At 36.6% G+C, this 15,730-nt stretch overlaps 1 protein-coding gene across 2 annotated transcripts in view; it reads right to left on the reverse strand.

Moving 5' to 3' along the window:
- The window catches only part of WDR49 (WD repeat domain 49), a 111,206-nt gene that overhangs the window by 59,148 nt on the left and 36,328 nt on the right, over positions 1 to 15,730 (reverse strand). For both annotated transcript variants that reach the window (XM_081138475.1, XM_081138476.1), the window contains 3 exons: positions 14,729 to 14,896; positions 12,939 to 13,087; positions 1,013 to 1,246 (listed from right to left, as the gene is read on the reverse strand). In XM_081138475.1, coding sequence (XP_080994601.1) covers positions 1,013 to 1,246; positions 12,939 to 13,087; positions 14,729 to 14,896 — 551 coding nt within the window. The remainder of the gene's footprint in view (positions 1 to 1,012; positions 1,247 to 12,938; positions 13,088 to 14,728; positions 14,897 to 15,730) is intronic.

Below are 15,730 nucleotides of genomic sequence, written 5' to 3' on the forward strand. Positions count from 1 at the left end.
AACATTTACTGGGGAACATTTCCCACAGATGGAATTCAAAATGGATCGTTTCTTAGAGGAATTTTTATCTCCTAGAATAACCAGAGAACAGAATGCTTGAAGTAGTGACATGACACACTGCTCATTACTAACAAAGAGCTTTCCACCCCTTGCGCAAAATCTGAACCACTCATGTCTGTGTGACTGCAGAAGCTTCTGCTGAGGAAGTAAAGAATGGGTGGGAGTTATTGTTTAATTGGCCCCAAGTTGGATACCGGAGATCTGCTGTGCTCTTACAATCAGGCCTGAGCTGATCAAAGCAGCAGAAAGGTGCCCACTCCCTCGCTAATACCCCAGGCTGGCCCTCCCGGTGCTCCAAGAAGTCCTGTGGTCTGGGTGGGTGGCACCCCTGCTACGGGGGAGGCGGCTTCTTCATTGACATGCAGGTAGCGCTCCGATAAGCCAAGGCTGCAGAGCGTCATTAAAGTGGTGGGGAGACAAACAACACTCCAGCTGCATACCAAGTGGCACCACATTTAACTGAATCATTTTATTATGAATACATTCCGGGCCGCCACTGTGAGCCACTGGTGTAAAATATGCTGGCAAAATGGGTCTCTGCTAATTACATTTCATGCATATTTCAGAACTTTCCATGGGGATACAGGAAGATGGTGTTCATAAAAGAAAATTTTACAACCAGGTTTACTTGCATTTGCCACCGAGACCCCAGCTAGCAGGTAACGAAGATAAGTTCAGTAGTGTAACACGTTGTGTTTGTTTTAGCTGGAATACTGTCATTCCTGATAACTCTGTGTTATAACTGTCAGTGCTGCGCTGATCACTGGCTGAAGATGAAATCATCTTCAAATCCACCTGAACACGCATTATTGCAGAAAAGCACATGCCTGTTAAATCATTTCTTTCCCACGCTTCTTGTTCTGTATTTGTCCTCAGCGACCTTAAATGGAATTAAGGAAAAAGCCTCTGGATATGGGGACATGTTGGGAGAGGGACAGAAAAGCATTATTACCTGCTTCAAGACTGAATTGTAAAGCACACATGTGACTGAGTTCTTGTGGCTTTTCACCCTCTTGCTGACTTCCCTTTCCATTGCCAACAGTGCTAGCTGGTGATTAAATGAGATGAAAAGGCGACCGTGGGCTTCATCAAAGTGGAAGAGGCATCTGAAGTCCTGACTTTTGGGGAAAGAACACGCTATCCTCTGGATAGATAGCTGGTGCTGAATATCCCAGAGTCTCAAGACCTGAATGGAAAGTGATAAAGTCATATGAATAAGTCAAGAACAATTCTAATTTTCAGCCAGATTTTTTCCTGCTTCACCCTTGACCCCAGGCAGATAGTTGTTTCCTCCAAAGTGCTATAATTGTCCACACTTCTGTCATAGCACATATTGTTTTTCCCTTATCTATCTAAATATTTCATCAATTGTAATCATTTCCTCTAGGGAAGGGATTGTGTTTTGTCTCAGTCCCTGGAAAAGTACCTGGCACTTAGTAGGTGCTTATGGTAGGCAGACTGATGATCCCCAGAGATGGCCCTGTCTTATCCCTGGAATGTGCGGCTAGGTTATCTTACACAGAAAAGGGGGTTTCACAGATGTGATAATCAAGGACTTTGAGATGGAAAGATTATCCTGGATGAGTCCAATGTAATCATAAGGGAGGTCAGAGTGATGGAATGTAAAAAGGACGGACCTACTGTTGCTGGTTTTGAAGTTGGAGGAGGGGGCTTTGAGCCAAGGAAGCTGGGATGGCAAGGGAACATTCTCCCCCAGAGCCTCCAGAAAGGACAGCCCTGCTAACACCTTGGTTTTAGCCCTGTGACACCCATGCTGGGATTCTAACCTACAGAACACAAAATAATTTTATATTGTTTCAAGCCAAGTTTGCGGTGATTTGTCACAGTAGCAATAGAAACTAATAGTGCTCTGTCTCTCTGTCTCTCTCTCTCACCCTCTCTCCCTCCATCTCCATATATATTTTAAAGACTTGGTATTAAAGACTTGGTATTAAATGATATCAAGTTCAAACAACCCACAGATATTAGACTCTTACTCAAGCACAATCAAGACACAGAGATAATATGCAGGTAGACAAGACAAACACAGGAAGCAGCTGTACAGGTGCAAATGTTGCTATTATGAGTCTTGGTCCAGAATTAACATATGCAAGTGAGGGAAACTGAGTCAAAACAAAGACAATGGAAAACCCATCCAAAGGGCAGACAAGCTCTAGAGCCAGACCTCTTGGGTTCTAATCTTGGCTCTGTCCCTTCCTATAGGGTGACCTCCAGTAAGTGTCTTTGTCTGAGTATCTGATGTAGTCCCTCCGTCATCTGATGCTGTGAGAGCCCATGTTAAGCATTGAGCATGACAACCAGCATGGAATGTGCTCAACAACTGCTCTTTTATTATTTCATTTATTTTATTATTTTTTCATTGTGTAAATATTAGAACCTGAGACTGGAAAAGGTTCTTTCAAATAAACTAGTCTATTTTATCCAATGGGAGAATTACTTCAAAATTATCTATTAAAAATTGTCTCTGTTTAAATAAGTGTTTATTACTCCATAAGGCAGGCAATCTTGTAGTTCTTATCCTATTTTAAATTGTAAACTCCTTTTGAAAACAAATCTGTTGAAAATAACAGTCTGTCCCCTCCCCTAAATGCATATACTTATAAAAGGATACAATTTTCCATGTAATTTTAGGGGTATATGGGCACACATATCTCCCATACAGACCCTGGAAATCCACAAGATAGGAATTTTTACAGTAATTATTAAATATGTTGAGCCAAAGACATTCTCTTCTAGGTCTTGATTCTATCCTGCCCTCATAAATCTCTTCATAAATCTCTTCTGACTCCTCTTGTGCTTTTTGTCTAGGTTAAATTATCCCAGCTCCTTCAACCTTCATGTTATCGGTTTTTAGATCTACTCCACCATGGAAGCCCTTCAATTCTCTCACTTCATCTTTGTTTTCATTTCTCTCCAGGGAAGAATGGTCATCCATACGTTGTTTACTTTTAAAAACCATGGTAGAATCTGACCGTGGTATAAAATCTGCAGGACTATTTTCCCAGCCAATGCCTCTCGACCCCAAGTCACACTCCTCAGAGACAGCCTTCTTTTATCTCTTTTTGGGTCTTATTTTCTCCATGACACCAAATAATGGCCATGGGTGTGAATGGGAGTGTCTGTGTGTGTGTGTGTGTGTGTGTGTGTGTCTGTGTCTGTGTCTGTGTCTGTGTGTCTGTGTATATATAGCATATATTACTCACATATCTAATGACTCTCTCCTCTGAAAGAAAAGGGGTTACTTAACACTCCTTTTCTCCCTTTATCTTCCCATTTCTCTCCATCTGGACATGTTATTTCTTAGTCCTATTGGTTATCATAATTTAAAATGACATACGTAGACATTAATTAATGCACTATAAATTTAAAACTATTTCTTGACTCACCAATTTGCAAGATGAGTACCTTAGGATACTCAAGGATTATTTTAAGCAATGTGCTCAGAATTGAGCCAATATATCAGGTGGTTCTCACCACTGCTACAGGTACTGTGAGTTCTCTAAAGCAGCCTATTCTTTCATTAGCTGATTAAGCTACTCCATCATGCATTTCACTTACATTGAGGTCCTAATCAAGTAAAACCCTAGATTTTATTTTGATGAACAGAGATTCAAATAAGATATCTAACATCCTATCTTCAAAAATCTGATGTTTTAAGCTAAGACTAGCATTTTTCCTAGTCTTGATTCAGAGTTACAGTGTGACAATATAATTTGGATCATAATTCAGTTATATTGACAAATCCTCCCTAATTTAATCACACATCCCATGGGACATAGCAGATGTCCAATAAATATTTTTTTAATTTCTTGAAGGTTGTAGTTCACCTAATAACCATGTCCTTATCCAGCTTATTGATGAAGAGGTTAGCTAGGACAAGTCCAAGAATATAGCAATCCCATAAAAAACATGCTACATGGTTATTTCTACATGGTTATTCACCTAATTGCAGATCTCAGATATTCTTGGACTTGTCCTAGCTAATGATATTTATGAGAATTTTTCAAATATCTTGCAGACATAATCACGTTTGATGTATAAGATAACCCCTCCATCTACCAACACAACAAACTTAAACAGACCTAATCAATTCTTAAACAGCATTACCAATCCTCTAACCCCAAGAATATACGGGGTGGGCAAAAGTAGGTTTGCACTTGTTCATATGGAAAATAATACAATAATTAATAAGTAATAATACAAAATATACTCTGTATTTCACATACTTACAACTACAAACCTACTTTTGTCCCACCCTGTACAAATATAAAGTAAATTGGATTTTCTTGGCAAGATTTTTTTATTAAAGAACTCATTCTGATTCTTAAATATTACTAAATTATTTTTATTTAAAATATTCTGGAAGCTCCTCAGAAAAATGTTTATCCTCCAAAAATATAGATTCTACAAGAAACAAGACTTGCAAATAGATAGATTTCAACGTGTTCTAAATATAAATAGAACCGATAAACTATTTTTAGAATGTTAAAGCCATAAGATTAGACACATCTAGGTCACTCTCAAATACTCATATTACTTGTGATAGTCTTGCCCTCGTTGTCCAAAATTCTGTCTTATTTAGTATGGACCCTGTTCTAAACTATAAAAAGTAACTTCATGTCAGAATAATAACCTGGGGCACAGCTGAGCATAGATTAACAAGAACTCAACAGTATTAACGAATTATAGTTCTGCCAGAATCATTTTCCACTGTGTGGTTTAAGTAATTTATATTGGCTTTAATATTTCATTGACATTTGGTCATATAAATTAAATAAAAAATCTCTTAGCAATCATGTCATGGTATGTGACTTCCCGTAAGTTTTTTAACCACATTTGATATCAGTGGTCCTTAATCTTGCCATTAGAAACACCCAAGGTGCTTTAGAAGTTGCCTATGGTTGGGCCCTTTTCCCAGGCCAACGAAATTGTAACTCTGAGCATAGGACTCAGGCATTAGTATTTTTTTTTAATTTCCCAAGTATTACTTTTGCATTATACCTTAACTTCTCTACTTGGTTTAAAGGTCAGTGCTAATCTCCTTGGACAAGAAGCCTTATTCTCAGCTTAATCAGTAATATTATGTGGCTTGGCTTTAAACCAGATAACTGTACTTCCCTCCTTTCTTAATTAGTTTATATCCTTTTAATCATGAAAAATATCTCACATTAATTGAGTTTTATTAATCCAGTCCTTTGACAAAATGCCACTTAAATATCTAGTTACCTCTTCTTTTATATTCAAGTTGACTTTTGGAAAAGAATTAGGCCATAGTTCAGAATGGACTATATTTAATATCGACTTTTAATCCAGATATCCTAGAGATGTTTTCTTTATTCTTAGGATGAAAAATAAATAAATTGACAAACAAGCTTAAAAAGTAAAGTTAAATAATTGATTGTTTTTTAACATTTTTCACAAATTTTCATCTAAACTGTATTATTTTCTATTTATATCATGATAACTAGGAACTTGTAATGTCTGTCCAAACTCAGATTTACTAAGTGAAGTCCTTAAAATGCTTTATGCACAGGCTATTTTATCTATTTTATATTAGGAGGAGTAAGTATCTAAGGCTATGATTTTACATCAAGGTAAAATATAGCTAGTCACAGAAAGATGATGACATTTTTTTCTAGTTAATTTTTATCTTTTTTCAACTGCCAGCTGTTTAATAATGCAGGGTTATAAAAGCAAATATTGTATTCCTTGTATACACTGGAACTAGAAGCCAATTTATTGAGACTCCAGATACCCAGATCAGAGTTTTAAACTATTGAGGTTTGTCAGATGAGATATTTGGTGTCACCTCTCCATGACCTCATCTTTCTACTAAACAGGCCCTGCCAGCTCTAGAGTTCTGTAATTTTAATTGCCCAACCCATTAACTAAAGGTTCTAAAATAACAACAATTTGAACAAACTCAAGGAGGTGTGTCAGGAAGACTGACCTAAAGAAATGGACATCACCATGTTTTTCGTCTATTTCTGATGATGAATCTCCCTGCTCCCTGCCAGAGATGGGCAGAATCATTTCCCATAGACAAAATAAAACTATACTGAATAAGTCATTAGTAAATAAATGAGTTAATCAATTAATTAATTAAATTGACTACTTATTTCCTTCAAAGCTATTGCTAGTATAATATTAAGTGAATAAAATGAAAAAAGAAAGAAATGTAAAGTATTTAGCTTTGTCCTACCCTCCCCCCCAAAAAAAGAAATTCAATGTGTTTAAATATTGTCTTATCAACACCACATTTATAAATGGATAACTTCATAGATAAAATAGGTTTATGAGTAGATACATGGATAGATAAGGAATCTGTTTTCAGTGCAGTCTTTTTTCTTTATTGTTGAAAGCAGTTTTTAAAACCAAATCAAGATTATTGACATATTGGCAACATGTCCAAGTTTAATTCAATGTAGTTAGGGAAAAGAAATCATAAATCCCTAATAATAAGAGTGAGGGAAAAGTAGAAGACAGACTCAGTGACTCTATGGGAATTAGACTTGTTTGGTTTTATCAAACATTTACTACTAACTCCTGCCATTCTGCAGGAAATGGATATAAAATAACAATAAAAGAGAGAGAGTATATATCACTAAGGGATTTTGAGGACAGCTGCAGCAGCTCAGGTTTCCAGGAATAATCCACAAAAATAGCGTATTTGTAGATAATCCGATAACAAACAGAGCATTGGTTTTCCTGAATACACCTTTAAGTATTAACAAGTCTATTTAGAATTTGAGCCTTTGGATAATCCACAAAAACATAATCAGTGAATACTTAAAGGCAATTTTTTTTACCAGATATGGCTGGCAGAATGCCTCAGCTAACATTTTTATCTTAAAGTCAAATAACAAATCTTTCTTTAAAACATGTTTTCACCAATGCTGAAGTCAAACAAAATGTTAGTCACAAATTAAAATCCTCTCTTGTGCTATTCATTTTTCTTTTTTAATATGTCTTTATTGATTTCAGAGAGAGGAAAGGAGGGGGAGAGAGAGAGAGAGAAACATCAATGATGAGAGAGTCATTGATCGACTGCCTAGCCTGCAACCAGGCATGTGCCCTGACCGGGAATCGAACCTCGATCGCCTGGATCCTAGGTCGACGCTCAACCTCTGAGCCATGCCAGGCCGGGCTGCTATTTATTTTTAAATTGTTACCATAACCATTATTCTTCTCTTTTTTGTTGTTCATTCTTTTTTATTATTATTATTTTTAAAATATATTTTTATTGATTTCAGAGAGGAAGGGAAAGGGAGAGAGAGATAGAAACATCAGTGATGAGTCATTGATTGGCTGCCTCCTGCACGCCCCCTGCTGGGGATCGAGCCCACAACCCGGGCATGTGCCCTGACCGGGAATCGAACCGCAATCTCCTGGTTCCTGGGCCAATGCTCAACCGCTGAGCCACGCCAGCCAGACTGTTCAGTCTTTTCAACAGAAATGAGAGAAGATATATAGCTCTGAGACTCAAATTTTCATGATGTGTCTGTGTTTTCTGTAGCTGATATTGAAAACCTTAAAGTGTTTTCTAACACTACGAACTGTTCTGCAGAAATCTCATAGATTTCTCAGTTCAAATTTGGCAATAAATCTAACTAATGTCAACATTTCATTTCAGGCACTTTCTTTTATTTTTTTTTTTTTTAGAAAAAAAATTCAAAAATTCTAATTGGGGAAATTTTAAAATTTCAGTTAAATTGATTTTTTTTGCCATTCTCATTACTCACACAATATAGGGGGAAAAATAACAGAATTTTTGCTGGCCTTTAAAAAGATTTCTAACTCTGCTTGTCAAAAATCACAGTTCCCCTTTTATTTTACCAAGTAAATTTCAACACTTTCAGTTTCTATTTTAAGCAACTTAATATTTATACTAACAACACCTTTGAAGGAAATAAGTAAAAAATAGCTAGAACAAAGGAACTCTGGCTCAAGTGTGACTACAGAGAGAGTTTTTTTCTAGGGGGCCTTCCTGCTTCAAAGAAACAGCTCTGAATAAAACATAACTACTGCTTTGCTAGGCCTTCAGGGAGTGGAGACAAGCTCCACTCCTGCAAAGGAAGAAAGAGACAAACAGAAGCAAACTTCAGATGGAGACAGTGAACAGTAGGCACAAAGCAGAGGCTAAAACCAGGAGCTGAAGCCTTGGGCCAGCAGCAAGGTGGAGGCGCCGAGGCGAGGCTGTTCACTTAGAGCGGACGGTGGGAAAGGAGAACGCAGTAGCCGCAGGACAGAGCTTTCCTCATTTCCACCATCAAAAAAAATACCAATCCCCAGAGGAAAACAGTTTCCATTTAGTTCCTCAGAATGCCCCTAGTTTAGCAATAGCAGAAAACAAGGTAACAGTAAAAGATAGCCAAACATAAAAGGCAGCAAGTCACCCTGAGGGAGAATCACCAGAATGGCAAATATCAGATTTGAATCACCAAGGACTCCAGATATTGGAATTACTAGATAAGAATGTAAAATAATTAATATGAAATAAAGAGCTGAAAGTAAAATTCCCCAAATGAACAAACAATGACTCTTCAAAATTGCCAAGCAGTTTTAAAATGTTTAGGGAAAAAACTATGATAAAAGTAAAAATTCAGTGTATAGTTTATGTAGAAAATGGGCACACGCTATTAGCAACACCCCCTTTAAAGTTAAGAATATACGTGATAAAGGTGTCTCCTAAAATATGGAGGAAAAACTTGAACAGAGAATAGGACACAAATTTGTGCATAATTTTTTTCTGAAAAACAGCTAAAAGAATGAATAAATGGGTAAATATGGGATATGCTTTCTCAATATTTTAAAGATGTCAAATATCAAGTTCAAAGAAATTCCAATTTAAATACCAATATGGTTTTCATGGAACATGCATACTGATCCTAAAATTTACTTGTAAGAGTAAAATGCCAGATAATAGTTAAAACTGAAAAAGAAAAACAAAAAGTAGGAGCTGCCTCACCGGGTATCAAAATGGTTAAACAGGGGTAATTTCGTGTGAGAACAGACAAGTAGACTAATGGAACAAATAAAGCATCTAAAAACAAATTCATGTATATAGTCATTCAAATGATGAAAACAATAGCATTTCAAACCAATGAGATTATTAAAAAAATTATCTTGGCTATCCATTTGTAGAAAATAGAAACCTTACACAAAAATAAAGGAGCAAGGTTAAATGCAAAAATTTCTACAATATAAAAAGTATTAGCAGAAACTAAAACAGAGTATTTTTATAAATATGAGGTGTAGAAGACATTCCTAAGCTAGGTACACAATCCAGAGCCAGAGAGAAAATCATTTCTTAGACTCAACTTTATAAAAATTAGAAACATTTTAATGAGAAAAATGACATAGAAAAAGGTAAGAGACGTAGGCTTGAGGGGCATATTTGCATCCTAATAATAAAGAATGAACAAAGTATTTTTCAAACAACCAATCAGTAAGAAAAGACAAAGTCTAGTAAGATAAAGGGCATGCTCAGATAACGCACACGAAAACAAATGTAAATGGCCAATAAATACTTGAAAAAAATTACCCTACTGTTTTGTCATTAGATTCACAAAAAGGTGAATAAATTAATGGCATTGACTATTGACAAGAGCTTGGGGAAATGAGGACCTTTACCCACCTCTCATGAGTATTCCTATTAGGGCAACATTTCTGAGTTGAAATCACCAATATTTACTAAAATTCTTCAAGAAGTACATCTCTGTTGACCCAATAGCACAACTTCTAGAAACTTATCACAAAGAAATTTACTTATGAGGTGTTGTGTGTGTGTGTGTGTGTGTGTGTGTGTGTGTGATAGCTGGTTTATAGGTTTAAAAAACAGAAGCAATATCTTTATATCTTTTTATAAATAGGTGATTAAGTAATTAAGCTATGGTCACTTATACTGTAGATCACTATGTAGCAGGTAAAAATTCAGGGCTATGTATACTCACATAGGAAGCTCTCTGGGAGAGATTATTTAGGGAAAAGCAAGTTGCAGAAAAATATGACCCCTGTGATACCATTTACCAGAAAACTAATAATAAATACTTTGTATTTGTACACATACATAGAATGGTATATATAATAATATAAAAATATCATAAAAATATCATAACATAATATATTATGATACAATATATTAAGTAATAATAAAACAATATGAGAAGATACACATCAACTGTTAATACTAGCTATTTGTGGGGAGAGGAATGGATTTGAAGGGGAAGTTAACAAGAATATTCTCTTTTTTACCACATGCTTCTTCATGTGTAATTTTTATGGAAGGGCATTAATCCATGTACTTACGTAATTAAGACAAAATGAAAATGACAGTTTCTGGGTAAATGGAGAGAAGTTGGGGGGTAGTGGATACAGAAGGGGAAGAAGACAAGCAGGTAAGATGGAGACACCAACATGAAATTGCATTTTGTACTTTTCTTATCAACCTTGGTTCTACAATACAGAAATCAGGCCCTGGGCAAAATCAGAGCCTTGAACAAAGGATTAAGTTACAAACTGATCTGATTCTGGCGGCGAAGTCAGGATTCGTAACCCAGGAGAGAAGGGCCAAGAGCAGCAGAAAAGGCTAATCAGGTTCACTGGTTGGAATATCAACCTCTGGGCTTTGAAAATCCTCTTACTCCCCATGGTGTTGCCTCCTTCAAAAGACCAAGTTGCTGGCTTCCAGCAGGGCCTTGCCATCAGTGACTGCCATCTGATGAGACAGTTTAGGAACCCAAAACAAAATGCAATTGGACAACCATTTACCATGCTATCAAATTCTATAGGGATAAACTTACTGCTTATTCATCACTAGAAAGTGGCAATAGAACAGTCTTCCAAAAGAGAACTGGTCTCAGATCGTTTGGGGAGGAAATTATTTAGATCTAAATGACTTTGCTCTGAAAAACCTCTAATTTAGCAACTCATTGACCAAAACACGGTTCCCTCAAAAACTCTGTTAGAAAAAGGATGCTTCCTTTCATTTTCCCTGTTCCCTAACTTATCCCCAGCCCTACAAAATACCCAAAATAATTTTATAGCAAAAACGCAGAGGCGTACCCTGCTAACAGAAAGCCCTGTTGTTTGTGGTGAAGACATAAAGACTGAGATTATTATGCATTTATCCAAGGGAAATGGATTTAGACTAATGTGAAAGACAGCATGACAAGCTTTATTATAATGTAATGGTTTACAAGTCAAAGCAAAACTAGAATGTTAAAAGTGGTTGGGAAGAAGCCAGGTAGTCTAAACATTGATAATAGCTGCACACCCTCAATTCTGAATCTAAGGACATTTTTTTCACTTGCTTTTAAAGGTATAAAACCTTTCAGAGAGCTCCATAATGATAAAATACCTGGTATTTATTTTACAATTATGTTTGATAGAGATTTGTTAGTTTGACTAATAAATTTATTAGTTCCTCAAGAATTATTGGGGACCTTCTATATGTATAACACAATCCAAACAAGACATTGCCCCTAACTTCACAAATTCTATAAGTTAGCTGACAATTGCACTATTTGGTATGTCATATATTTAACATGTGTTTAATGTGCATTGATATGTGTGAGGTCCTGGGAAAAACAGCAATGAATTCAACAAATAATCTTTGCCTCTAGGATACAATGTACATATACAATCTCCAGTATACAAATCAATTTGTCTTAAATTCAATAATGAAAGTTAGAACAAAGTGCTAAAAGATCTCAAAACAACAAAATCTGAGTAGGGCATCAAAAAAGGTTTCACTCTGAGTTTCTTTGGTATTTTAGATTCACAGTAATGTGTCTTCACTTCAAGCTGTCAATAAATGATCATTGAACAAACACTACAAGGTGCCAGATTGAAGTCAGACCAGTCTGAAAGTGGAGAGACGTGTTAGGAAAACTTTGTAGTATTTAGGGCAAAGGAAGATGAGATTTGGAATTCGAGTGGTGGCTGCTGAGAGGGAGAGGTGAGGCTGATAAACATATTTTTATGGTATAATCAACAAAAATTGGCAGTTGATTGGTGAAGTTTAAAGGAAAGGGAGAGGACTTATGTGATAGGTACACGGTAAAATTTGCTCATTTGATAGGACTTACGGGTGGAGTAAGATTAGGAGTCTCAGAAACTATCCCCATTAAGCCCATTGCCCACCCTTCACTTTACAGCCAGGTGTACTGAAATCTATCCCGTGTTAACGGGATCTATAAGTCAAGCATCACGTAAATTGGAAATTTTACAGAGGAACAAATGACAAGATTCTTAGAGATTAAGAAACTTTCTTGGGGGGGGGGGGGGTGGCAAGGAGTAAATAACATGGTCAGGATTCAACTGGGACTATCTGGTTCCAGTGCCCTGTTTTTCTATCATACTTAAAATATCCCATCAATATCAAGTAGAAACGGACTGATATGCCTAATTGAAGTGTTCTTAATGTACTTGATATACTTCAGATTAACTTTAAGTTCTTACTTGTTGAGTCTCTTCAATATTGAAGCAACAATAGCTCATTGGCTGTGTCTTACCGAAGTAACATTTCCTCACCCCCATCCCCAATCTGTTTTTTTCCTACTGAATTAGTGAAAACTTTAGAAACTATCAATATGTGACCTATTAAGAGCTCAATAATAAGAATTAAACTCATGAGCACATGGTTTAAAAAAAAAAAAATTTAATGAAATACTTTGTCCCTCTACCCAGGACTATTCAAGTGACTATCAATGTCTTTTCCAAATACAAATTTCCAAAAACATAGTAGTTAGCCAGTATATTTTAAAATCTAAACCACCTCTCAGAGTACTTCAGGATCAAGGGTAGATTTGGGCAGAACTGGGGAGCAGAACTATTAAATGCACAACATTACTTACTTTATCTTTGGAGAAGCTGAAAAGTTGTTTTCTTGCTGCAAAGAATTGGACGCCTATTACACTGGCTGAGTGGCCCCAAAGAACACCAGCTGGCTTAGAGACAACATAGGGATTCCAAAGGCAAACTTTATTGTCAATGCCAGCAGTTGCTAATCAGAATCAGAAAAAAAAAAATGTTTTTAATAACATGAATAACCCACATTTTCTTTATGAACTGAATTTATCACATATCTGTAGACAAATGCCTGTCTAAAAGGATGGAAAATCTTGTCATTGCCCAACAGCCCAGGTTCATAGGGCATGAGCTCCAGCATATGAGATAGCTGAGACCTAGGGAGCAGGGGAGAAGGGGTGGTCATGAGGTGAAAGGTCAATACGGTCTCTTTTAGAAAGCAAGCAGCAGCCCAACCAGGAGGGGACAAAATACTGCTTTCTAGTCCTTCCATCTCTGCTCTCCACCCAGCACAGCCTAGGAACATAGACACGGTAAAGTTATCCCAGGAGTAAGAAAGAACTAAAACAATATTTAAAGCTTCCAAAATAATTAAAAAGTATAAGGAAACAAACTATTTTTCACTGCCATGTAAATAATTGAGTATTTACAAGCAAACAAGAAGCACCAATATATTTTTGACCTGTTTTATTGCAAGAATAAGGTATTTTTGAACATAAATTGGCTGCACTCAGGGAGTGCAATTGGCTGCAATTCAGAGCAGGGGGCACAGTGCTGCTTCAGGTCTGTGGAGAAACCAGAACAACATTCTTCACTGTGCCTGGACCGCCTGGAGCTGAGCTTACCCTCATTTTTCAGCACTGCATCAGGTACAAAGTAGAGATCAGTGGAAAGGGGTTGAAATAATCGATCAATCAATGAAATGGTTGATACTTGAGTCCTTTCAAAGTCAATTCATCAACCCCTCCAGCATTCTCTAATAAATCTACAATACTCCTTGAAAGTTTAATGTTGGTATATTTCCGAGTTCGTATTCAAGTTATCTTTTACCATAGTTGTCAGCTATTATTGTTGGGAAATTTAGGGACTCAGGCCCCTAGCTAAGAGTCTATCAATACCCGTTATATGAATGATAATTATTGAATGAGGGTTAAAGTGACCCATTCTGTAGGTCATATATGTCCATTCTCTGTAACTACCCTATTAATTTTTCAATAGTACCTCAATTTTTTTTACAATGTTTGAACTAATATCATACATATCAAATTATCAGCTTTCAAATGTCTATATATTTAAACAGTTAATGCCTGAAAACCTTTATAGCTTATTTCCTCAGCTAAAATGTGCTCTTTTACATAAAAACTCTAATAATCTAAAGCTAGGATAATCTAAAATTTTTCAAAAAGCATTAGAAGTTGTATTCTGAGAGGTGAAAATGTTCTATATTTTGAAGTTCACATGTGTGTATGTGTTGAGGGGGGTAGCAAGGAAAATTATATATTTGGGGGGTCAATACTTTGGTGGTGTTAGAACGATGGTAGAATGGCCGACACTGCACAAGCTGTCTTCTTTCTGTATATCACTTTACTACCCTATCAATGCTAATAAAAACACTAATTAAAGCACTGAGGCTCTTTCTCATATTTTCACCCCAGTGTAGCTCATATATACCGCACCATAATACATCATTATCAGACATTCTGGGGCAATAAAATGTAAGCTTCTCAAGTTGGTCTCTCTGGCAATAAAGCAGCTAGGTGAAGAGACTTCTTGCATACAAATTGGCATCCAGACTATTTATGAGTCCCTCATAGTTATCATGACTTATTTTACGTACCAATTAAATTAAGCCGAGAGTGGTAATCAAAAGCATGAATGCCCTGGGCAATGTTGAAGGATGTCATTTGAAGACGCTTTTTTGATTTCTCTCTCCAAGCCAGCACTACAGTGTTTGCATTGTTGGTTGTGCAGGAAATGATAGCATCTAAAGAAGCATTGTAAAAAACTGTTAAAAAAAAAAAAAGGAAAAAGAATATTTAATTAGTTTCTCAAAACACATGAGCAAAATAGAACCATTTTAATAGGTAAAGTTAAAAATTAAACTCAGATTACCCCTCCCCCATCCTATTAAAGAATTTACAGTGAAAAGTTACAACAAAGTCTGCATTCAAACCTTTTACCCAACCCAAGGCTACCTTGAATTTTTTTTTATTGGGACACAGGGCAGGAAAAAATATTAATCACTATAATTATATGGAATTCTGGGGAATCTAAGATGAGTAATTGCCAAGCTCCTGAGTTCTTGCTCCTGGGTCTGAAGCAGGCAAACAGGAGCTTAACAGCCATCTGCTGCTCTCCAAGGTCCAGCTCATGGCCAAGCCATGGTTTATTTGAGTTATGCCTGGTTTCGACTGTTTGAGAGTGGGATGGCCAGGATTCAATGCCCTGCCAAAACTCAAACACAGCTAGAGACTCGGGTAAAATGGCTGTTCCTGTATTCCTGATGACCCAATACCAGATGTTGTGGAACAAAATCCTACTTCCCAAGCAAGAAAAGTGAGGACTCCTTTGTCAGGAGAACCTTTCCATTCTTTCACACTCAGTCTCCAAAGGCAAAGAACTATAGCAGATCTTTCCCCAACTTCCAACAACTGCTGCCCTCCACAGTTAAGTGGAAGTTCTCATATGCATTTTGCTCAATGATTTGTGCCCAGAGTTGAAGGATTTCTGATTTGACCTCAAAATCGAATTCCCACCTTACACGAAGAACGATATTGCATAGCTTGAGGAATGTTGCTTTAACATAATGGCCCTTAGAAATATTTCTGATCTACATATT

The sequence above is a fragment of the Miniopterus schreibersii genome, assembly GCF_964146895.1.
Source record: "Miniopterus schreibersii genome assembly, chromosome: 5".
NCBI classification, from domain to species: domain Eukaryota; kingdom Metazoa; phylum Chordata; class Mammalia; order Chiroptera; family Miniopteridae; genus Miniopterus; species Miniopterus schreibersii.